Genomic DNA, 19,322 nt, shown 5'->3' with positions numbered 1-19,322 from the left:
CATGGTTTAATGGAAAATCATGTCTGAAAGGCAAATCTTGGTCTGTGTGTCTGACTGAAGCAGGTAACCTGAAGATCTGCGTGCACCAGGAAGATTTCCTGGTAACAGGCCCTCACAACTATGCTGTGAAGTTTGAAGAGCAAGAAGACACCTTTTATTAGATCAGCTGTTGCCAGTGGGGAAAAAAAGCAATCTGTGCCTTCAAATGCTTGCTCCTTAACCTGGGAAGTAGAAATCTCGGACCCCTTAGGTATTTCGTGTAGCTACTACTGACTACATGCATCTCTTATCAACGAGAATTTGTTCATTTATCCATCTGAGAGCAGGACGCTGGTAATGAGTGGGGAGTGAATCACAAGTGTGGTTGGGGTAAGCATTAAATAGCCTTTTGCCACATGAGGATCTGGCTCAGACACTTGTGCAGCTGCAGCCCCTGGGCCACTTCATGGCCTGAATCTATTCATTTAGGGGCTATGTTCTGGATTTTCTCCTGTGTGAATATCTCACAGTCTCCTTGGCTCCATCCTTCTGAAAGGGCAGCATTTTGTCTGAAAGCAGCAGTGATTGCATTTCGTGTGGTGAATGACTGCATAACGAACTCTGTGATGGCTTTTCGTGTGTGTCAGCTCTGAATATCCGAGCTGTTATTTCATGTACAGCACAGAAGTTTTATTTTTTTTCTCAAGTTAGTTGCTACAGTTAGGAATTCAGATGCTTATTTTCATAAAGAAAGCACCAACAAAACTCCAAAAATACACAGAACAATTATCTAAATAAATAGACTCCACAGGTGCAGAATTCTGAAAACCATACACATATATTTGGACACTCCTTTAAGGAATGAGCCTTTATCAAGCACCAGTTGGAGCTGACTGGAGCTGCTGGCATTTGAGGCTTGGTGGTTGTGCATGCAGCTCTCAGTGCGCCAGAACCAGAGACCCTTTCTATCAAACTCATTGGCTGTAAACACCCATCCTTATGTTTTTTTTCTTAGCAGAGGAAGCTCGAAATCATTAACTCTAGTGGATCTAAAAGGAGAATGCAAAAGAAGAAAAGAACTTAAGAACATAATCCTTTGAAAATAACCTTAACAAACCTTCGAATTTCTCTCTTAGTCCTAGAATCCCCAGATCATGGTAGATTGATTTAGTTACTTAAGTTTTGATTTCAGTATTTTTTCAATATGTACCCACAAATTAAACTATCAATAGGAGTAAATATATGCTAGGTATGCTGATATATGTTAGCTTATTGGCTTTTTTTTTTTTTTTTCAAAACTATATAATTTTGATCCTAAAAAGGGATTCAAGGATGCTAATGCTGCTTGTGAACTCTGTGGGAGTACAGGAATTCACCATTTGCTTTGGCACCCTGCTGGCACTTTGGCTTGTAGGAAAAGAGTATTGCCTAGCATGTCTGAGGGCTTTTCTGTCTCTGACAGATTTGGTCATTTTTTTGTTGTTGTTGTGTTTTTATTTTTTTTCCTGGCGGGGAGAAGCAAAGCACTAACATCTGCTGTCTTCTGACAGAGAGTAACAAGGCCATTGCAGAACTGCAGGGGACAGTTTCCCTTCAGTTTGGAAAGGAGTTGTGGACTTGTGCTGTTCCTCAAGTACCTGTCTGTGAGTGTGTATGTGTGTGTGGTGTTTACATGTAAACGTGTGCAGAATGTGACTCTTTCTAATTTACTGAATCTAATGACAAGGGCATATGGCATTGCATTAGACTGTAGCTCAGGAAGAGCTGCGGGTGCTGGGGTTTTGGGAGTGTAATCAGTCTCTTTTATTCAGTAGAAGATGTTTGCCTGCATGAGCAGACTTTCAAGAAGAAACTGGCACTGGTTTATTGGTATTTGTAGGCTTAAAAAGCAAACTCACTTCATTAGGCAAAGGCTCCCACAGTGTGTATTTTGGATCTCTGTTTTGTCAATTGAATAGATTGGTTGTAAACATTCCTGTTGAATATTTTCCTCTTTCCCTTTTTCCCATATGAAGTAATGCAACTGGTAGCTATTCACAGCGGCAGTTGTCTCATAGCTTCAGGAGCGTTTTAACCATAAGTGGACAGAGTAGAGATGGGTGCATAGAGGATCAGGTCCTGGTTAAATATTCTGTTCGTGCAATGCTTGCAACACAATTTATTCCAAAGAAAGAGGAAAACAAGCAAACAGACCCCACAAACACTTGCAGACTGCCATCATAGTTGAGTATGTCTTTAACTGTTCTAATTGACGTTTTTAATCAGATTGGAAGCAAAACTCCATTGGATATAGTGAGTAATTGAAAAACAATTGCATGTTGTATATTCGGTTTTTATTTAAACTTCTTACTATTTTGCAAGTGCTTGTATTCACTCTTATAGAGCCTGAAGAAGAAAGAATCACTATTCCTAACTGGCATGCCATGTACTTCAAGCAACTGCATGCATGCTGCTTTGGTTTAAGTAGATTACCTCACTGTTGTTGCTTACAGGCTCAAGCTTTGCTAGAAGTCTGTTGCTTTTCCACAGTCTTAGTAGCTATGAGGCAAGTGCACGTACTGAGTGGCATGACACTTTTCTGGATGTTAAAGTAGCTTTGCTTTTGGTAATGTGAAATGGAACCAACGTTGTCTGTTTTCTGGAACTGTGTGACCACTTTCAAAGTGATTTAAAGAAGGAACTTGAATTAAACATCTTTATGTGAGTCTGACTTTAAAACGCACTTGTATGTATTTCACAATAGAGACATAAATGAGAAGAAAATAGCAAAACATACGTTTGAAAAGCACGTTTTCAAAATTGACTGCTAATACATTTAACCAAAGCTCAAATTTTTCAGCTACAGAGGAATTTTTTATATATTTTTTTAAGGAATAACTTGTCTGAACAAAAGCTTTCCTTATACATTTTACAGAAATGTATATAATTTTGCAAAACTTTCACTGGGGAAGGGGGTCCTAAACCAAAGTATGAGGCTTTAGAGAACCTCTGAGGTAAAATCACTTTCTGTTCAGAAAAAAACACGACATACGTGATTCAAGTGTGGAAGATGAAGGCTCAGATCTCTGCTCTGATTAATAAAGAATTAAAGAATTTGAATTTCTACATCTCGGTAAGCGACGTGTTGGCTGGTACTGGATAGCATCTCTCACTCTTGTTTGGAGCTGTCCTGCTTCATACAAATAGTTGCTGGGTGACAATCTACTGTATGGCATTGATACAGCACTCACATGACTTAATATGAGGTGATTTAGTATTAAGTGGAAGAGCTGCAATGAAAGATTAGGCTCTGGAGGTCTGCTTTAATTTTGTGGTTTAAATATACTTCAAGGCTTGAACTTTGTTTCCCTAAATGCCAGGTAAGTTCTGTCTGCGTGGTGGTGATTGTTCTGGTAAGGTACTGGTTATGTAAGCGTTGTGCTGAAAAAGGGGCATGCAATGACTAATAAATTTCTTCAGACTCAGTCTAGTTAAACACTTGCCAAACTTCTATGTACTTCTGTTAACTTCACCCATAATCTGTGCACAGGAGCAAAATTGATGTAAACACTGGTTGGGCGGATTTTGAATGTCTGATTTCTGGAAAAACGTATCAGGCTATGTTAAGGAAGTATATTGGCTTTAAATTGATCAAGTTAAAATAATTGGACCATTTATCTTTACAAATATGGAGAGAGCTTTTAGAGTTGCTTGTCTCCCATGAGGATATGGTTGTACCATTTCGCCTTTGAATTACACAATCAAAAAAATCTGAGATTTAAAAATGTGCTTCCCTGGTATAAAATGGTATAGAGGTTAATTTTAATACTGTTTTCTATTTAATTGGAAACAATTGATGACAGTCTTTGATCTTGAGCTTGGTACTTGCTGGAAAAAAAAAATCTTAATTCAAAAGAAGCTGCTGCTGTTTTCCCTGGGTACAGATAGTTATCTATTGCAATTGATCAGGAAAGATAAGATTCAAAATGACATCCTAGAGAATATATTTTTATTCAGTTTGGAAAGTGACATTAAAAGCTGTTACTAATTGATGTTTTGCCATTTTACGGTTAGTATCAGTAGCACCTAAATATGGTGCTCTGAAGTTAGTTAGCAGTGCTGGAGTTCTATGTGCTGGAATGTAGAAGTAGCCATACTAAAATGGTAAAACCCTCTGTGCAAAGTCACTTTAATGTCAGTGATGGTTAGATCAAACCTTTGACATAACTACCAGTGGTGCACATAGATGGTTGTGCCTGGAGGTGAAGGTGCATGGTGCTTTGTGCAGGATCACATTCTCTTTCTTTTTAGGGTTTAAAATAGCACCCATCATTACAGTTTGAAGTAGTTTCTGACGTCTTCCTTTTAAAAATGTAGCTTAAACTTTTTATGCATGATGAAAGTATTATCTCCTTTTCTGCCTAATTCCAATTTGAAATTACAGAGGTGTTCCATGAAGCTATTTTTTCCAGAGATGAACTTCAGAATATATTATAGTCTATAAGGACAATTATGTAAACTATCCTGCGTCAGTAACTGGCAACTTTAAGTAAAAAAAAATAAAAAAGAAAAATAGAGGAAGCAAAAAACCCTATACCATATTCTCCCCTATAATCCTTTATTATAACCACAAAGTAAAATCAAGCAGTAAATCCTCTTATGTCTGTAAATGTCCTTACTGTACAAATAAAATAAATTTGTGAGAACTAAATGTCATTAATCTTCACATGGAGCTGGGGGAGAGAAGACAGTTGATAATAGCAGTCTTGTAGTGCTCTTAGCTTGTAACAATAGAACTGAGTAATTGACATGTTTTATCTTGCTTTGCCTGCATCTTACTCCCAAAGCATCAAGTTCCTGAATGTGAAGAAGACTTCCCAATATAATTACATGCAGCATTAAATAGTGCTGTTATGGGAAGTGCCGGGGTAGTACTGGGAATTTCCAAAGGGCAAAAAAAGAGTAAGGGTATCCTTACCTTTTAAAAAGTTAGAACCTAACCAGAGGACAGTGCCCACCGCTTTGGATTGCAGCATCTGAACAATTCTGCCAGTGCTGACATCTGCTTAAAATCTACAGACAATTAAGACGTAAAAATGTAATCAGCTAAAGGGCATAATCTCAGTGGCGCAAGAAATGAGACATGAGATGTGCTGGACTTTCTCCAGTCAGCCACAACAATGACCTGATAGTAAAGCACCCGTACTTGTCGGTCTTGAGAGAAGTGCACTGGCCAACTTGCAGCAGGCAGGTATTGCACGGCAGCAGGCTCACTGGAGTTGTTCTGCAGGGTCTGGGGATTTAAAATGCCAGGACCATCAGGGAAAATGGTTTTGAGTGTTAAATTCACTTTCTTTAATAACAGGTGCAACTGTGGGTAGTTTCTTACAAGCGTGCCCTAAGTTGGAAGCGTTATGAGCTGTAAGGATCACTTTATGTGCTCTTATAACAAGTATAGGAAATATAGTGTGAACGTGTTCTTGGAAACACTGGTGAAGCTGGAGGATTTGCCAGGTAACCTGCATGTGATGTGATGTGTATCCATCAGATGACTTAGCTTTAATTGTGAGCTGTGCCTGACAAGACATCTTGAAAATTATTAGTTATGTGTCCATAATAATCATGTGTTTGCTCTCCCTTATAATAGGCTGCCCAGGGAAGTGATGGAGTCACCATCCCTGGAGGTCTTTAAAAGACGTTTAGATGTAGAGCTTAGGGATATGGTTTAGTGGGGACTGTTAGTGTTAGGTCAGAGGTTGGACTCGGTGATCTTGGAGGTCTCTTCCAACCTAGATGATTCTGTGATCTTTTCTCACTCTGTCAGGCTATGTATGTGGGAGCTACAAAGTTTGCTATCAAGCTCCTGTTTGTGCTTGACTTTATGATGGAGACACTCAGCCTTGTGAGTAATAAGCTCATTAAGCTTAGTCTGCATCAGTCTAAGCTGCTTTAACTCTAAGCCATCGATATGCCTTTTGTGAGGGGCTCTCCAATCCTGCAATTTGTTCCTCTACAGCCTTAATTTTGTCAATTTTCTTTTTTTTTTTTTTTCCTTTTTTCATCTACTCGAAAGGCAGTTATCTGTCTTGTTTCAGAGAGAGAATTATTAAGTTTTTGATCCTGGAATTTCAACAGATGATGATCAATGTAATTACAAGTGATTAAATTAGTCTTCTGTGGTGACCTTACAGACTCAGAATAAAGGCCAGTATGGAACCGACAGGGAAACAGGCTTAGTGCTTGGCTTTGGTTGGATTTTTTTAAAGTTTGTTTACTTACTGGAGAAAAATCTTATAAGACTTATAATTACTACCTCTTTAGCGCATGTTTGTGATAACTGAGAATTCATGACCATGTGTTCAGAGTTACTGCTTCATCCCATTTCCATCTAAAATAAAAGAGAAGAACAGCGTTTTAAACTGGATGTGGTTCCATGTGAAAATACCAAAATACCAAATGTGTTTCCCTAACCTTGCCCCAAATCTACTGCAAAAATGGTGTGGGACTCTTTTTTTTTTTTCTTCCTTAGCTGTAAAATTGTGTTAAAATTAGTATTACCTGTTAAAAAATACACCCAGTTGCTTATGAGCAGTATTTGCATTAACACACTTTTCTTTCCTACTCCTGACACTAGGCTCAAAATATACAAATAAACAAAATTACTGCTTAAATTTCCATTTTGTCCCTCCACCTTCCCTCCCCTCCTTCCCAACCCCCCTCCCCGATGCTGATTAATGTCCTTGTTTAATGTGAGATTTGTGATACTTTGGATCAATTTATTTTTGATTTAGGTCTGGTAAGGACTGACTTGTTACACCAAAAGTTTAGGTATATATGAATTCATTACATACTATCATCTTGCAGTGTAGGGTTGATAATTTCTGTGCCAACTGGAGGCTTTCATTGGTCTCTTCAGAGTTTTCCATGTTGGCATACTGTAGAATAGTCCAGATTGGCACCAAAACTCCCAGTTCCCTTTTCAGGCTTTTAGTTAATTGTTTACCCTATTATAAAAAACACTGTGAAAACCTGACTTGAAACCTTGGAAACATTACAAGTCACTTCTAGTTACCTGTCATGCTTTTCTTTGCTTTTTACAGTTTCTGGCTACTTTTTTGTGTTTTTTTTTTTTTTTTTTTGGTAAAACATTAGTTTTCAGTTACAAAGGATTTTGGAGACTAGCTGTTTGAGTACTTATCAAGTAAAATGTCTTGCACACCAGCAGTGCTACTAAAAGCTGTTGAATTCCCAATATTTTGTCAATATTGTGTCTCGTTTGCTTTGCAACCTCAGCTAGGTAAGTTGCCAGGGTCCGTATGCTGTTGTGGCATGCGGTGTTGGTCAGAGTAAATCCATAGTTCCTCCTTGTGATTGGGCAGAAGTGTTCTATTTGTAAGCCTTAAGATGCTTTGGGATCCCTTTCCATGAAGAGAATCGTAAAAATGTGTTGCATTTTATTAGATGTTAACCATTTTAGGAGTTCAAGGTGTTCAAATGTGTTGCGTTTTGGGAGTCTGTGATTGTAGAAGCAGCTTCTACTTTGATAAATTATAAAAATGACTGCGAAATGACTAGCAGCACAGTTATAATTGTTCCCATATAATATATGTCAGAATTATCCAGACCACCATCTATCAGAAATGGCTTGCATGTGCATTATCTGTGTATTCATGCAACATCCCTTTTTCCAGTGCAAATTGACTTACTGTACTGGGTCTGGCTGGGATGTTACCGTTCCCTGCAGCAGCCCACACAGTGCTGTGCTCTGCACTTGGAGCCAGAACAGCAGTGGGATCACCCCAGTGTTGTGTCTGCTGCTGAGCAGTGCTGGCACAGCATCGGGACTCTCTCCAGCCCTCCTAGCGGGTGGGCAAAAAAGTGGGAAGAGAAACATCCCCAGGGCAGCTGACCTAAACCAACCAAAGGGATGTTCCGTACCATGTGGTGTCACACTCAGCAATAAAAGGTGGGAAAAGGAAGAAGAGGGGAGGGATGGGCTCTCATTGTGAAAATGTTGGGCCTCCTCCCGAACACCGGCTGCGTGCGTTGAGGCCCTGCTGCAAGGATGTGGTCAGGCATCGCTCATTTGTGGGAAGTGGAGAGGAATTTCTTTCCCCTGCACTTCCACACAGCCTTTACTTGTTTTGTTTCTTTCCCTTTCCCCCTCCCGTTTCCCTTTTCCTTTAGTTAAATTGTTTAGTTAATAATAATCTTTCCTCAATAATTTTTTCCCTTTAATTAAATTATCCTTATCTCAACCCGTGAGTTGTTCTTTCCTTTACTTCTCCTCCTCCTCATCTAGGGAGGGGGGGAGTGAGAGCGGTGGTGGTGTTCAGCTGCCCAGCACGGTACCACCACCACAGGGCTCTACTCCACAAATTCTTCCTTTTGCCTGTTCTGTTCTCACACAAGCAGTCTCTATGATTACAGGGAAACTCATTAATCAGGATGAGGATGTTCATGACAAGCTTTCAAATTAGTTTTATAACTTGATCCCACAGGGAAAACAGACTTGAGAATACATAAAGGAAGTGCTGTGAGGTATTTATTTCGCACTGTCCTTCAATATTCAATGCAGATGTCTGTGGAAAAATAAGTATCTTTGTCTACTGATTTATAGTTCATAAGACCTTATCCTAAGTTTTGCAAAGATGTTTTAAGACTTTTTTTCCCCCTATTTTCAGCTTCTGGAAAAAACCAACAATATGTTTGAGGAATCAGATTCTGCAGCTACGAAAAGTCCTTTGCATTTAGCTGTAAGTATGAGACGTGTAACATGTTTGATCATCATCTCCTAGAATAACTCCTTAACCTCTGTCTTTGAAGCAGGTTTAATCATAGACTTGATATTGAAACAGCTGTAAAGAGATGTGTAGGCCTACATGTAACAAAACCAGGTTCTGGGCTGGAATTGTTAATTAAGTTTCTGGCAGTTGAAGCTCTTTGCTTTTATTGACTGTAATACTCAGGTAGACTGTAGAAGAAGAAACAAACCGTAAAGAAATTAAATGGCAAGTCACAACTTTTCTTTATAACTAGCTCATAAATTTGAAACTGGAGCTTGAGCCCATGGCTTTGACAATGGAATGGGTTGCTCTTGATAATCTCTTGGAGAGATGCAGAGTGTAAAAACTGGTCACACATGCTTAAACCCCAGAAGTGCCCTGGGAGTATGCAGTAGTCACTGTGCTGACAAAAGGGTATCCAGCACCTGTGGCTCAGAGATCACAATAGCTTCCTTTTCCCAAGAGCCTGAGATTCAAGATTCATCAGCCCTCTTCCCAGAGTCTTCTTGCACAGAATCACAGAATAGTGTAGGTCAGCTGGGACCTCTGGAAATCATCTACTCCGTGATCAGAGCAGGTTCAGTTAGAGGTGGTTTTCTCAAGGTCTGTGCCCCATTACGTTTTGAAAATCTCCAAGCACAAACAGTTCATGGCTTCTGCTGGCAATCTGTTTCAGTGCTTGACCATCCCCATGACAAAAACGTTTTTTCTTGCATTTAAATGGTATTTTCAGTGTTTAAATTTGTGCCCATTGCCTCGTGTCCTGTCACTGGGCACCACTGAGAAGAATTTGTTTCTGTCTTTTTGAACCTTTCTGAACCTTTTCTTTTTGAAGCTGAACAGTCCCACTTCTCTCAGCCTGTCCTCACATGTCTTACACAAACTGGCACTTCACTGAATATCCAACCTCACCATGAAGCTGCTGTGTAGAAAACAGGATCAAATTTTAGTTCTATAGTGATCATATCTCTGTTTCCCAGTCAGTCATAACAGCTCCAACCTGGCATTTGAATTATCCACACATAATCTGAGGGAACTAGAGCTGGAACAGTTTGGTTAAAAGGACCAAGTTTGCCACTGAACAATTCTCACCCTCAGTTCTTTTCCTCTGCAATTTGACTACTTTGGGAAGAAGATTGTCCCAAGATAAAGTAGGGGTTACAACCTGTACTGTCATCAACACAAATTCTTGTGCAGGGAAAGGACTTGACCTGCAGCTGGCCAGACAGCAAGCTCATTTCCTCTCCAGTCTTTCTTGGAAAGAATCCTTGCAAGGAAGCTGCCAGTGTCTCTCCCTATTGTATTGGTTGCTGTTTAACAGTAGTCCATTTACCCAAGATGCCCCCAAAACACAATAAATTTAAAAAAAAAAAAAAAAAAAACTTACATAAAACATTACAATTTCTCACACTTTAACTGCAGGTATCCAGAAGTATCTTTGACATTTGTTTCAAGGCCTCCCATTTATTGGGGTGCCTGTGGCTATCCTTCCACAAATACATCAGTGTCACTGAATGTCTCTACCCGGTGGTCCAGAACCAAAACACAGAGACCTGTTAAACAGCTGATATGGAGCAGTGGCCATGGCCTCTGCTTCCAGATATTTGACAATAGAATAGAAATAGTTAAGAATTAGAAACAAAGGGGTGAACTAGCAGCTAATGAAATACCGATCTGCCATTCTCTGAGGCTATAGTGCCTGGTTAGGGTCATGGCTAAGTAAGTGACTGTCAGGCAAACCAAAAGGAAACAAACAAAGAAATCAACTTTATCCTTTCAAGGAGATGATGGGGGTTTACTGTCTGCTTGGCACCTTCAAGATAGGCACTCATATTGTGTCAAAGTTCAGGTTATAGCTGGTTGTTCTCTAAGTAAAACTGTAATAGAGAAGAAAATCTAACAATTGCATCAGAGTGTTTTCTGGGATATGAGTTCTCTGTGCCCTCACCTTCCTCTGCTTTTTCTGCCTTTGCCTTTTTACTTTTATTAAGTAGCTTTCTTGGTCTAACAGGGTCTAACTGTTTGGTTCCTACTCTGTTCTGTTCTTTTAAACTTTAGAGAATGGTCACTAGAAGCAAGCTACTACCACCAGTACTTAACCTGGAAGTTTGGTGGCTGGTTGTTAATTTTGTGTTAGTATTTCTCTTCTGTTGTCATTAAGTGCTTCAACTCTATTAACACTAGTTCTATGTTCATGTGTAAATAAAAGATCTTCTGTGTGAGTCTAACAGCCAGTAGAGGAGAGCAGTCCCTACAAGGTTAAATGAAATTTAGTCTGTACTGAATTGATGAATTATTGCCTGAAATTCCTCACCTTGGGTTGTATTAGAAGGTCAGAGCAAATCAATAAGCATAATTTCGCTCCATGAAAACCAGGAATTTTTGAGTGTTGTAGCTACTTGTATCATCCACAATGTAATTTGGAAAAGCCCTTTCAAGCTGAAGAGTCATAAGGAGTCAAGAAAACTATAATTTCTACTGTGTTTGGGAGACCAACAATGGCACATCTTATCCGTGTTTTATGTGAAAGTCTTTGAGAGGCGAGAGTTGTGTTCTTCACATGACTCATTTTGTATTTCTAGGCCTATAATGGTCATCACCAAGCCTTGGAGGTACTCCTCCAGTCCCTGGTAGATCTGGATATCAAGGATGAGAAGGGACGCACTGCTTTGGACCTGGCTGCATTTAAAGGGCATGCAGAGTGCGTGGAAGCTCTCATCAGCCAGGGTGCTTCGGTCACTGTAAAAGACAACGTCACCAAAAGGACCCCACTGCACGCTTCAGGTGAGTATGCACTTATGCTACGCTTGTGGTACGAACCCTGTAACACATATGTTGTTAACTTTACTCACCTACTATTTCCAATGCATATTTCTTCTAAGAAGAAAGAGATTTTGACGTATATTGAGGACTGCTTCTTGTTTGCCGAGGCCCAGCAGTTAACTCTTCATCTGTCTTTTCCTTGTTTTTTCTCCTCTGTCCCCATGGATCAGTCCTCCTTCACAGAATACCATATTTTTCTATACCACTACTGCTCAGTCCTTACCTACTTACCTCTGCTTTTCCATACCTCTCTATTACCACCTACTCTTTATGATGTATGATGTTTCCTCTACAACACCTTCACTTAATGGTTCTTCAGCCAAAAAAAACCAGGGGAAGAGATAATGATTGTTTTACTGCTTCTCCTAAGGAAGAAAGGTTGAAAATACAGGTAGGCTTCTGGTGGCAATTAAATTGTTGTGTTTTCAAAACCTTCAGCCTTTCACAGTGGCAGCTCTGCAGAAATTGACCCTCTTTTAGATGTTATTCTCCTAAACCAGCTTGTGAATTTGCTGTTGCTAGGAGTTGCTCCATTCACCATGTGTTGAGTACTACACATTGCATAATAACTGGAAACTGAAAATGTAGAATTTGCCATTTATTTAAAGGTTATTATTTAATATGTACCTGTTGGTTAAATACACAGCAGCACCAAAGGGAATATTGCTCCTCTGACTGTTGAGGAACTCTGTACAACATAGTAGTGACCTCTAGTGGGAAGTAAAATTAATAATTTATTGGACTTTTTTTTTTTTAGTTAACAATGTTAATTGTCTTTCTGTGTATTTTTTATCTTTCTTAGAATAAAATGCATGCACATATATATACCATCTCTTTCTGTGATCACGTTTGTGCAGCCTGGAAGCATAAAGTCAAATTGACCTATATTGATTTTGCCTGCAGTATTGAAGAGAATTCTGCAATAAGTCTTCATAGCATACTAAAAAATGTCTTCTGCCACCATAGACTTTGCATAAAACCAAGTGCATTGCTACCCACAATAAAGTAATAATATAGAAATGTTGTGCCACAGTGCACAAATTAGAAGTTTGAGACCAGAATTCAGTGGGGGGGGAGTTCATTTGTTTGCAATAAAACCACAAAATATTAAATCCAGATGATCCCACCCTATTAAAACTGTTGGTTTAATTAATTTAAGTCAATATCAGTGCTGCAACAGAAGTGCAGTTGCGTTGGTCAAGAACTTTTCTATAGCCACTTCAAACCTAGCTGGGGGTCTCATGAACAAGCTGTGACTTTGGCATGTCATCGCTGCTAGCAATGATTTTGCATTTATTTAAAATTTTGGTTATAGTTGCATGGATTTCTTGTCCCAGCTGAACTTCGAGTATTCTGCATTACTGAAAAAGCTAAATGCTTACAAAGCCATATTCTCGTTAGCAGCTCCCACTCAAAATATGGATTTGTTGACCAGATTTGTTAAATAGAGTTGAGTAGGTTTATTGAATAGAGGGTTATTTTAAGTAGACACGTTTCTTACCTTCATACAAATTCAGATTGTGTTTTTATTTCTATTTTAGTTCATTTTTTAAATTGCCCTCATCACTGAAGTGTGAGTGCCTTCCATGTAGAAACAGCAGGAAGATCAATTGTAGACTTCTCTAGTCTGTGACTTTGTTGTTGTTGTTTCACAAAATTAAAAAAAAAAAAAAATTCAGGGATTCGAGCAGAATTTTCTTCAAATCTTCAGTAAAACAAATAAGCTAAATTTATATATAAAAAAAAAAAAGAGAGAGAAAAGGCAAGAAGCAGGAAAACCCTACCCATAGCAATAATAAAGAAATGGAGAACATGTACCCTAAGCAGAAAGGAAAATACTACACAGAAAAATTGAGTATTTGAAGTCTTAGAAAATAACGTTTATCGCTGTCATGAATTTGGAGGCTTTTGAATGCAAAGTAAGAATGCAAAATAATGAAAATTTTGGGTAAATATCCAATCAGACACTGTTTACGACCTTGCACTCAACAGCTGTGCAGAATTCTGTGGAAATCCTGAAGTAGTAAAGCTTCCATCTCCAGCTATTACAAAAAGCTACTTGAAGTCTGATGATTTTTGTTACGCTGTTTCGTAACATTTTGTTTAGGGGCGTTTTAGCAAAGAATGATGCCACCTATCGGAAACCCTGCATGGTTCCACTGCACTATTCAACATTTTTTATTTGCAATGCAAGCGTAAGAGGAAATCTGGCATATTTTGAGAAATCTAACAGAATTCTTGCTGAATTAATCCTTTGAGTGACAGGATGCATATGCATGCATAAAAGTGAATACTTGCATGCATTTACTGTTCAGTGGAACAAACAAGAAGGCGTGTGTGCCCATCCCCTTAAACGTGTGCGCCTTCATTCCTGCTGATTGCACAAGCAGAATTGCTGAGCAGAGCAGTTAAGGAGACTTGAACTGGTGGATTGGATTACAGGATTCTGCAGAGCTCTGTTCAGTAAAGGGATTTGTAACTTTAGTAGAGAAATAATTCACCTAATGAAGTATTCTTATTTATTTATTTATTTATTATTTATTTATCTATTTATTTATTTATTTTTGTATGTTCCCCTCAGGGAACAGGCTTTCTTTGACCTCAGAACACGGAGAATTTCCTTAGCCTAAATTGTATGTTGCCTATATAATTTTATTACCACCAATCTTTCCTCTGTCTGGCTTGGGGAATCCATTGGAAATGTTTCCCTAGGGTAGCATTGTAGCTCTGTTGGCAAAGCTCATATTCCCTGCAGGGTCTGTAATGTTTAGCAGTCGCTGTGTCCGCTCTGAATACTTTCTGGGAGCATCTATTCTAAAACTGATTTACCAGAATCCTCTTCAGACATCAGTGTGAACAAGCTAGGATTTCTCTTCCTTCTGCTGGCAGAAAGAACTGTTTTTTTTTTTCTTTTTTCCCCACAAGTCATTGACTCATCAGCCCTGCAGAAGTGCTTACATGTTATATATATGTCATTATCTAGTGGTAAATAACTAAAAGCATCTTTTATTTTTTCTGGGTAGAGCAACTGAGATTATTCTTGGATGAGTGATTTAAATATGATGATGTGCACCCATTTCTCTGCCAGGATGATGTGACACAGGTGGTGCCCAAGGTTTCTGCCTCAGCCTACAGGGTGTGGGCAGTGTGAATGCATGACTTGCTGTAATAAAAACACAATCTCTATCTACTGAGTATAGGGATTTGTTTTTTATTTATTTTTTTAAGTATGAAATTTCTGTTCCTCCTGTGAGCGAAGCCTTTAAGCCAGCTGACACACAGATTGGTTTACAGCATCTGGTCCTGCCAGGATTGACTTGGAGACTAGAGAGATCTTGGTCAGTGCCCAGGGGACTGGGAGGACATGACTGACGGGCTTGAGTAGGAACAAGCATTTCCTGAGAAGTTTGAGTCTGAGAGAACAAGTGGAGATGCAGTACCTGCTGGCTGTGTTGTAGAGGCTGTGATGGCGCTCTCCTCGTGGCTTCCCCACCGCCTGCTGTGGGGCTCAGCACAGCTGAGTCAGCCTGGAGGTTGCTGGAGTGCAAAATGTCAAAGTAACGTGGTGCTTCCTGGAATACAAAATGAGTAATATTGGTCTTTCTTTGCAGATGTTTCTTTTTTCATAACAGCACTGAAGAATTTGCTTGTACAGCCCATGTAATATTAACGAGCTTTGCTGCTGTACTGCTTAATGCATTCCAACAGTGATCATAGAAAACCTTGTCTGCCTGCTTGCTCTGAGGGATTTTGAAATGCTGACCCGTTTAGCAAAGATCTTTTCAGTAGTGAAAATCACAATTTCTGTTTTACCCATTTGGGATTTTTGAATGAAAGAAAAATAATCCTTGTTTTACTGAAGTCAGGGAAAAAAGAGCTCATATTTCATTGTCAGAAGCAAATTGAAAATTTTAGGAATATGAATTTATTATACTGCGAAGTATTTTAATTGTTTATCAAGAAATTTCTTATCCATGAATATTATAATGGAAAAGTATCTGAAATTAAGCCTATTTTAACTTAACACACTTTTTTTTTCTTCATAGTTATTAATGGTCATACACCCTGTTTACGGTTGTTGCTAGAAGTTGCAGACAACCCTGATGTGACAGACGCCAAAGGACAGTAAGTTTTCTTTGTGATGGTTTTCTTTCAGTTCTGTGATTCAAATAACATCTCAGATTTCATACAGAAAAAGCATTTATTAGCAATACTGTACTTCCTGTACTACTTTTAGAATTTGGCAGAAACTATAAAGTATACATTCTAAGCCATGTGGAAAAGATTATTCATTAATCTTAGCCCCTGCTTCATACTTCAAACAATTCTTCATAGATGCTTAAAGCCAGATTCAACATAAACTAACGAGCTTCTGAGATGTTTCTATAGACTTTTACTTTCTAAAATGCTGATATTTCAGGGCTTACTTGGTATACTAAGCTGGCAAAGTGAGACTGATAATTTGAGGTGAGCCCTAAATCTGAGATGTTCCTACAGAAGTTTTATGTCTTATTAAATGGTAGCTATAGAGGCAGTATAAAGTATGCTTTAGAAGCTGAAAGCATGAATGCTTAAAAAAAATATTTGGGGTACCTGGAAGATATCTGGCTATACATACAACTTTGAGTGGTATTAGTCTTATCTAAGAATAGAAGAATAGACTGCTTTCAGGAAAAAAAAAAATATATGTTAGTCTAAATGTTGGCTTTAATAGAGTTTCCTCATGTTCATGACTCCACTTTAAACAATTGTGCAGCATTTTCAAAACAAATGCTTTGAGTTGTTGTCATCTTGGTAACTATTGGGCATTCATTCACAACAGTTGGGTACTCTAAAGTTCACGTGTTGCTGGAGGTGACAATAATTGTAGGTTGTTAAGAGAACAGATTGTCCCGAATGATGCTTTGTAAACTGCTTGCAAATGAATCATACTAGTTGGCTGATAATATTTTAAGAATAATTTCATACAAAATATTTTCACCTGGATATTATATAGAAGAGTAGAGTGAAAGGAATAAATTTCTGAGTAGGAATGGAGAGAAATGCAGGGCTTCCTGACTTCCCTAGTCCAGTAAGTTAGCAGTGCCAAGTAGCATGTCATTTTATAGCTGTGACTGTTTTGTTTGTTTTTCTTCTAGAACCCCCCTAATGCTTGCAGTGGCATATGGGCACATTGATGCTGTTTCCTTATTACTTGAAAAAGAAGCATCTGTAGATGCAGCTGATCTCGTGGGATGCACAGCTTTACATCGAGGGGTGACTTAGTTTTATTCTAATTATTTGTTTTACTGTGAATACAATTCATTTATAAATACAGGGATATTGAATATGTAGGGGATATAGTTGGTGAGTGAAAACATGACTAAAAACAGTCAATGAGGTAAAAATCAGGACAAATCTGCTCCGCTTTTGACTTTATCTCACATTCAATTTAATTAGACAAATTATTGATTAGATAGATTTTTCTCTTGGCTCTAGACACTCTACTATAGCAATCATTATTGTTATAAGTACTTTATGAATTTTGAAAATAATTTATTTAAAAGAACTGCCCAGCAGTTGCTATCCTTTTTCTTGGGGAGGATGTTGTAAGCCTTAAGTATTGGGCTCATGAGTATTGAGTATGTAAGTATTGGGCTTCGACCCATGGGATCGAAGGAGCTTTCATCTCTGTCATCTGAATCCCATTCAGGCTGTTTCATGTTCACAGGCATCAATCATAGCACATGTTTCCTGGGCATGAGTCTATGTTTATATCAACCTCTTTACTCATTTCTTTGTTATCAGATTATGACTGGGCATGAAGAGTGTGTTCAGATGCTGTTAGAGAAAGACGTATCTATTTTATGTAAAGATGCCAGAGGCAGAACACCTCTGCATTTTGCAGCAGCTCGGGGTCATGCCACTTGGCTGAGTGAATTACTGCAGGTAGCACTTTCAGAAGAAGACTGCAGTTTAAAAGATAATCAAGGTTATACACCGCTGCACTGGGCTTGTTACAATGGTAAGTTTGTCCCTGTGGATTTTTACCAAATTCAAATGCGGCCTCAGTTTTAGGAAAGCATGGTGACAAAGTTTAACCCTTTGAGAAACTTAAAATTATTTAAAGAGTCAAATTATTTCCCCTCTTGCTTACTATCTGTAGTTTGCATTTTCTGTGTTTACACTTCAGTTCAAAATCCAGAGAAATTCCAGCAATAGCTCTCAATGGCTTTGCAACTTATAGAGAAATATCTCAGTCATTGCATTCATTTGCTCCCATCACAGAAGGCCAGGGTGAAATTCTGGATTTCCTGAAGTAAATGATGAAATTTGCATTGATTAATATGGGGCCAGAAATGCTTCTCTGAGGTGTCACCTTCTTATTTATTAAAGCAAGTGACATGATTAGATGGATGGCCTGAACCGATTGTTTCTTGCTTAATAAAAGGATAAAACCTCCTAGTACCGTTGTTCAAGATCATCTTTGGAGATGTGTGAGGCCATGTATGTAATATCACTTAAAAAGGAGACTATTTTTCCTTTCCTTTTATTTTGAGAAGGGTTAATATCAGCCTGGATCTACTATGTTGCTGATATATATATATATGTGTGTGTGTGTGTGTGTATAAAGTAAAACAATTTTTGTTTATTATTTTATCACATAAAAGTTTCTGTACACAATGTGTTCAATCTTAAATCTAAAGTGTTAAATTATAATCTTTATAAACCTAGTATTCAGTAAGTGAATTACTTGCTTTGTGTAACACTGCAAACTGTCTGATTTCTTATAGGTCATGAAAACTGCATAGAGGTACTATTGGAACAAAAACTTTTCCGCAAATTCCATGGTAATAGCTTCTCTCCGTTGCACTGTGCCGTGTAAGTAGAAATGTCCGGTAACAAATGCAGATATGTTGCTTTAGGACATATCTGGAAAAAGTAGCAGCATGAGAAGAAAACAATTTTTATTTGATATTATTTGCACAAGCAAATAATTTTAAAGCTGGTCATAGAACTGTGCTTATCTTAAGTTCTCTTATTCCTTATGAACAACAAAAAGTTGGTGGCTATTATGAGTTTCTAATCTTCTTCCATGCACGTATCTTAGACACATTCTTTATTCAAATAAAGCAGTGCATTTTCATACAAGAAGGATTTTAATATGGCAAAAGTCATAACTTTTCATTACATAATTGCAAATGTAATTTGCAATTTTGCAAATTTTTACAAAAAATGCAAGATTACTTTGATATGTACGACCTAATATGCTTATCAGAACATATAAACCATCCGAAGAGTAAGGAATTAAGCACTGTAAAAACAAATGCAAACCTTTCTAATTCTTGCCAACAATCAGAATGGCAGAATTATGAATTCTGTCTTCTATTGGAAGAATTGATGTATTCCAGAATTAATGATAGTAGTTACTATTCTGTAGGCTTTCTTTCTACACTTGACTTCATTGGAAAGTAGAGAAGTAATTTATTATATATCAAACCCTGTAATTATCAAAAACAATATATTAGAGAAATAAGAATATTTATAAAGACTTTTTTTTACTCTGCTTATATGTTAAAAATGTTAACATAAAAATGTTAAAAATGCGTGCAACTTTAAAATAAAAGAACTGTTGCTAAGACAACATGGTCTTCTAGCTATATTAGAGATATAATATATGGCTAATACTGTTACTAAACACTGTTCATAATGGCATAAGACAAATTACCAGGAAGAGTACCTCCATGAAGGAACAGTATTAGAAGTGTGAGCTGG

At 38.1% G+C, this 19,322-nt stretch overlaps 1 protein-coding gene across 7 annotated transcripts in view; it reads left to right on the top strand.

Annotated features, from left to right (window-relative positions):
• ANKRD44 (ankyrin repeat domain 44) overlaps positions 1–19,322 on the top strand; it is a 142,644-nt gene that overhangs the window by 110,746 nt on the left and 12,576 nt on the right. For 4 of the 7 annotated variants that reach the window (XM_068686581.1, XM_068686575.1, XM_068686579.1 and 1 more), the window contains exons 17-23: positions 2,245–2,271; positions 8,643–8,714; positions 11,327–11,528; positions 15,614–15,692; positions 16,706–16,823; positions 17,355–17,571; positions 18,341–18,428. In XM_068686581.1, the coding sequence (XP_068542682.1) occupies positions 2,245–2,271; positions 8,643–8,714; positions 11,327–11,528; positions 15,614–15,692; positions 16,706–16,823; positions 17,355–17,571; positions 18,341–18,428 (803 nt within the window). The remainder of the gene's footprint in view (positions 1–2,244; positions 2,272–8,642; positions 8,715–11,326; positions 11,529–15,613; positions 15,693–16,705; positions 16,824–17,354; positions 17,572–18,340; positions 18,429–19,322) is intronic. The other 3 variants (XM_068686580.1, XM_068686578.1, XM_068686577.1) reach the window with 1 other exon arrangement.

Source organism: Anas acuta, chromosome 6, assembly GCF_963932015.1.
Source record: "Anas acuta chromosome 6, bAnaAcu1.1, whole genome shotgun sequence".
In the NCBI taxonomy this organism is placed as follows: Eukaryota; Metazoa; Chordata; class Aves; order Anseriformes; family Anatidae; genus Anas; species Anas acuta.
This window is presented reverse-complemented; position numbering and strand designations above follow the sequence as displayed.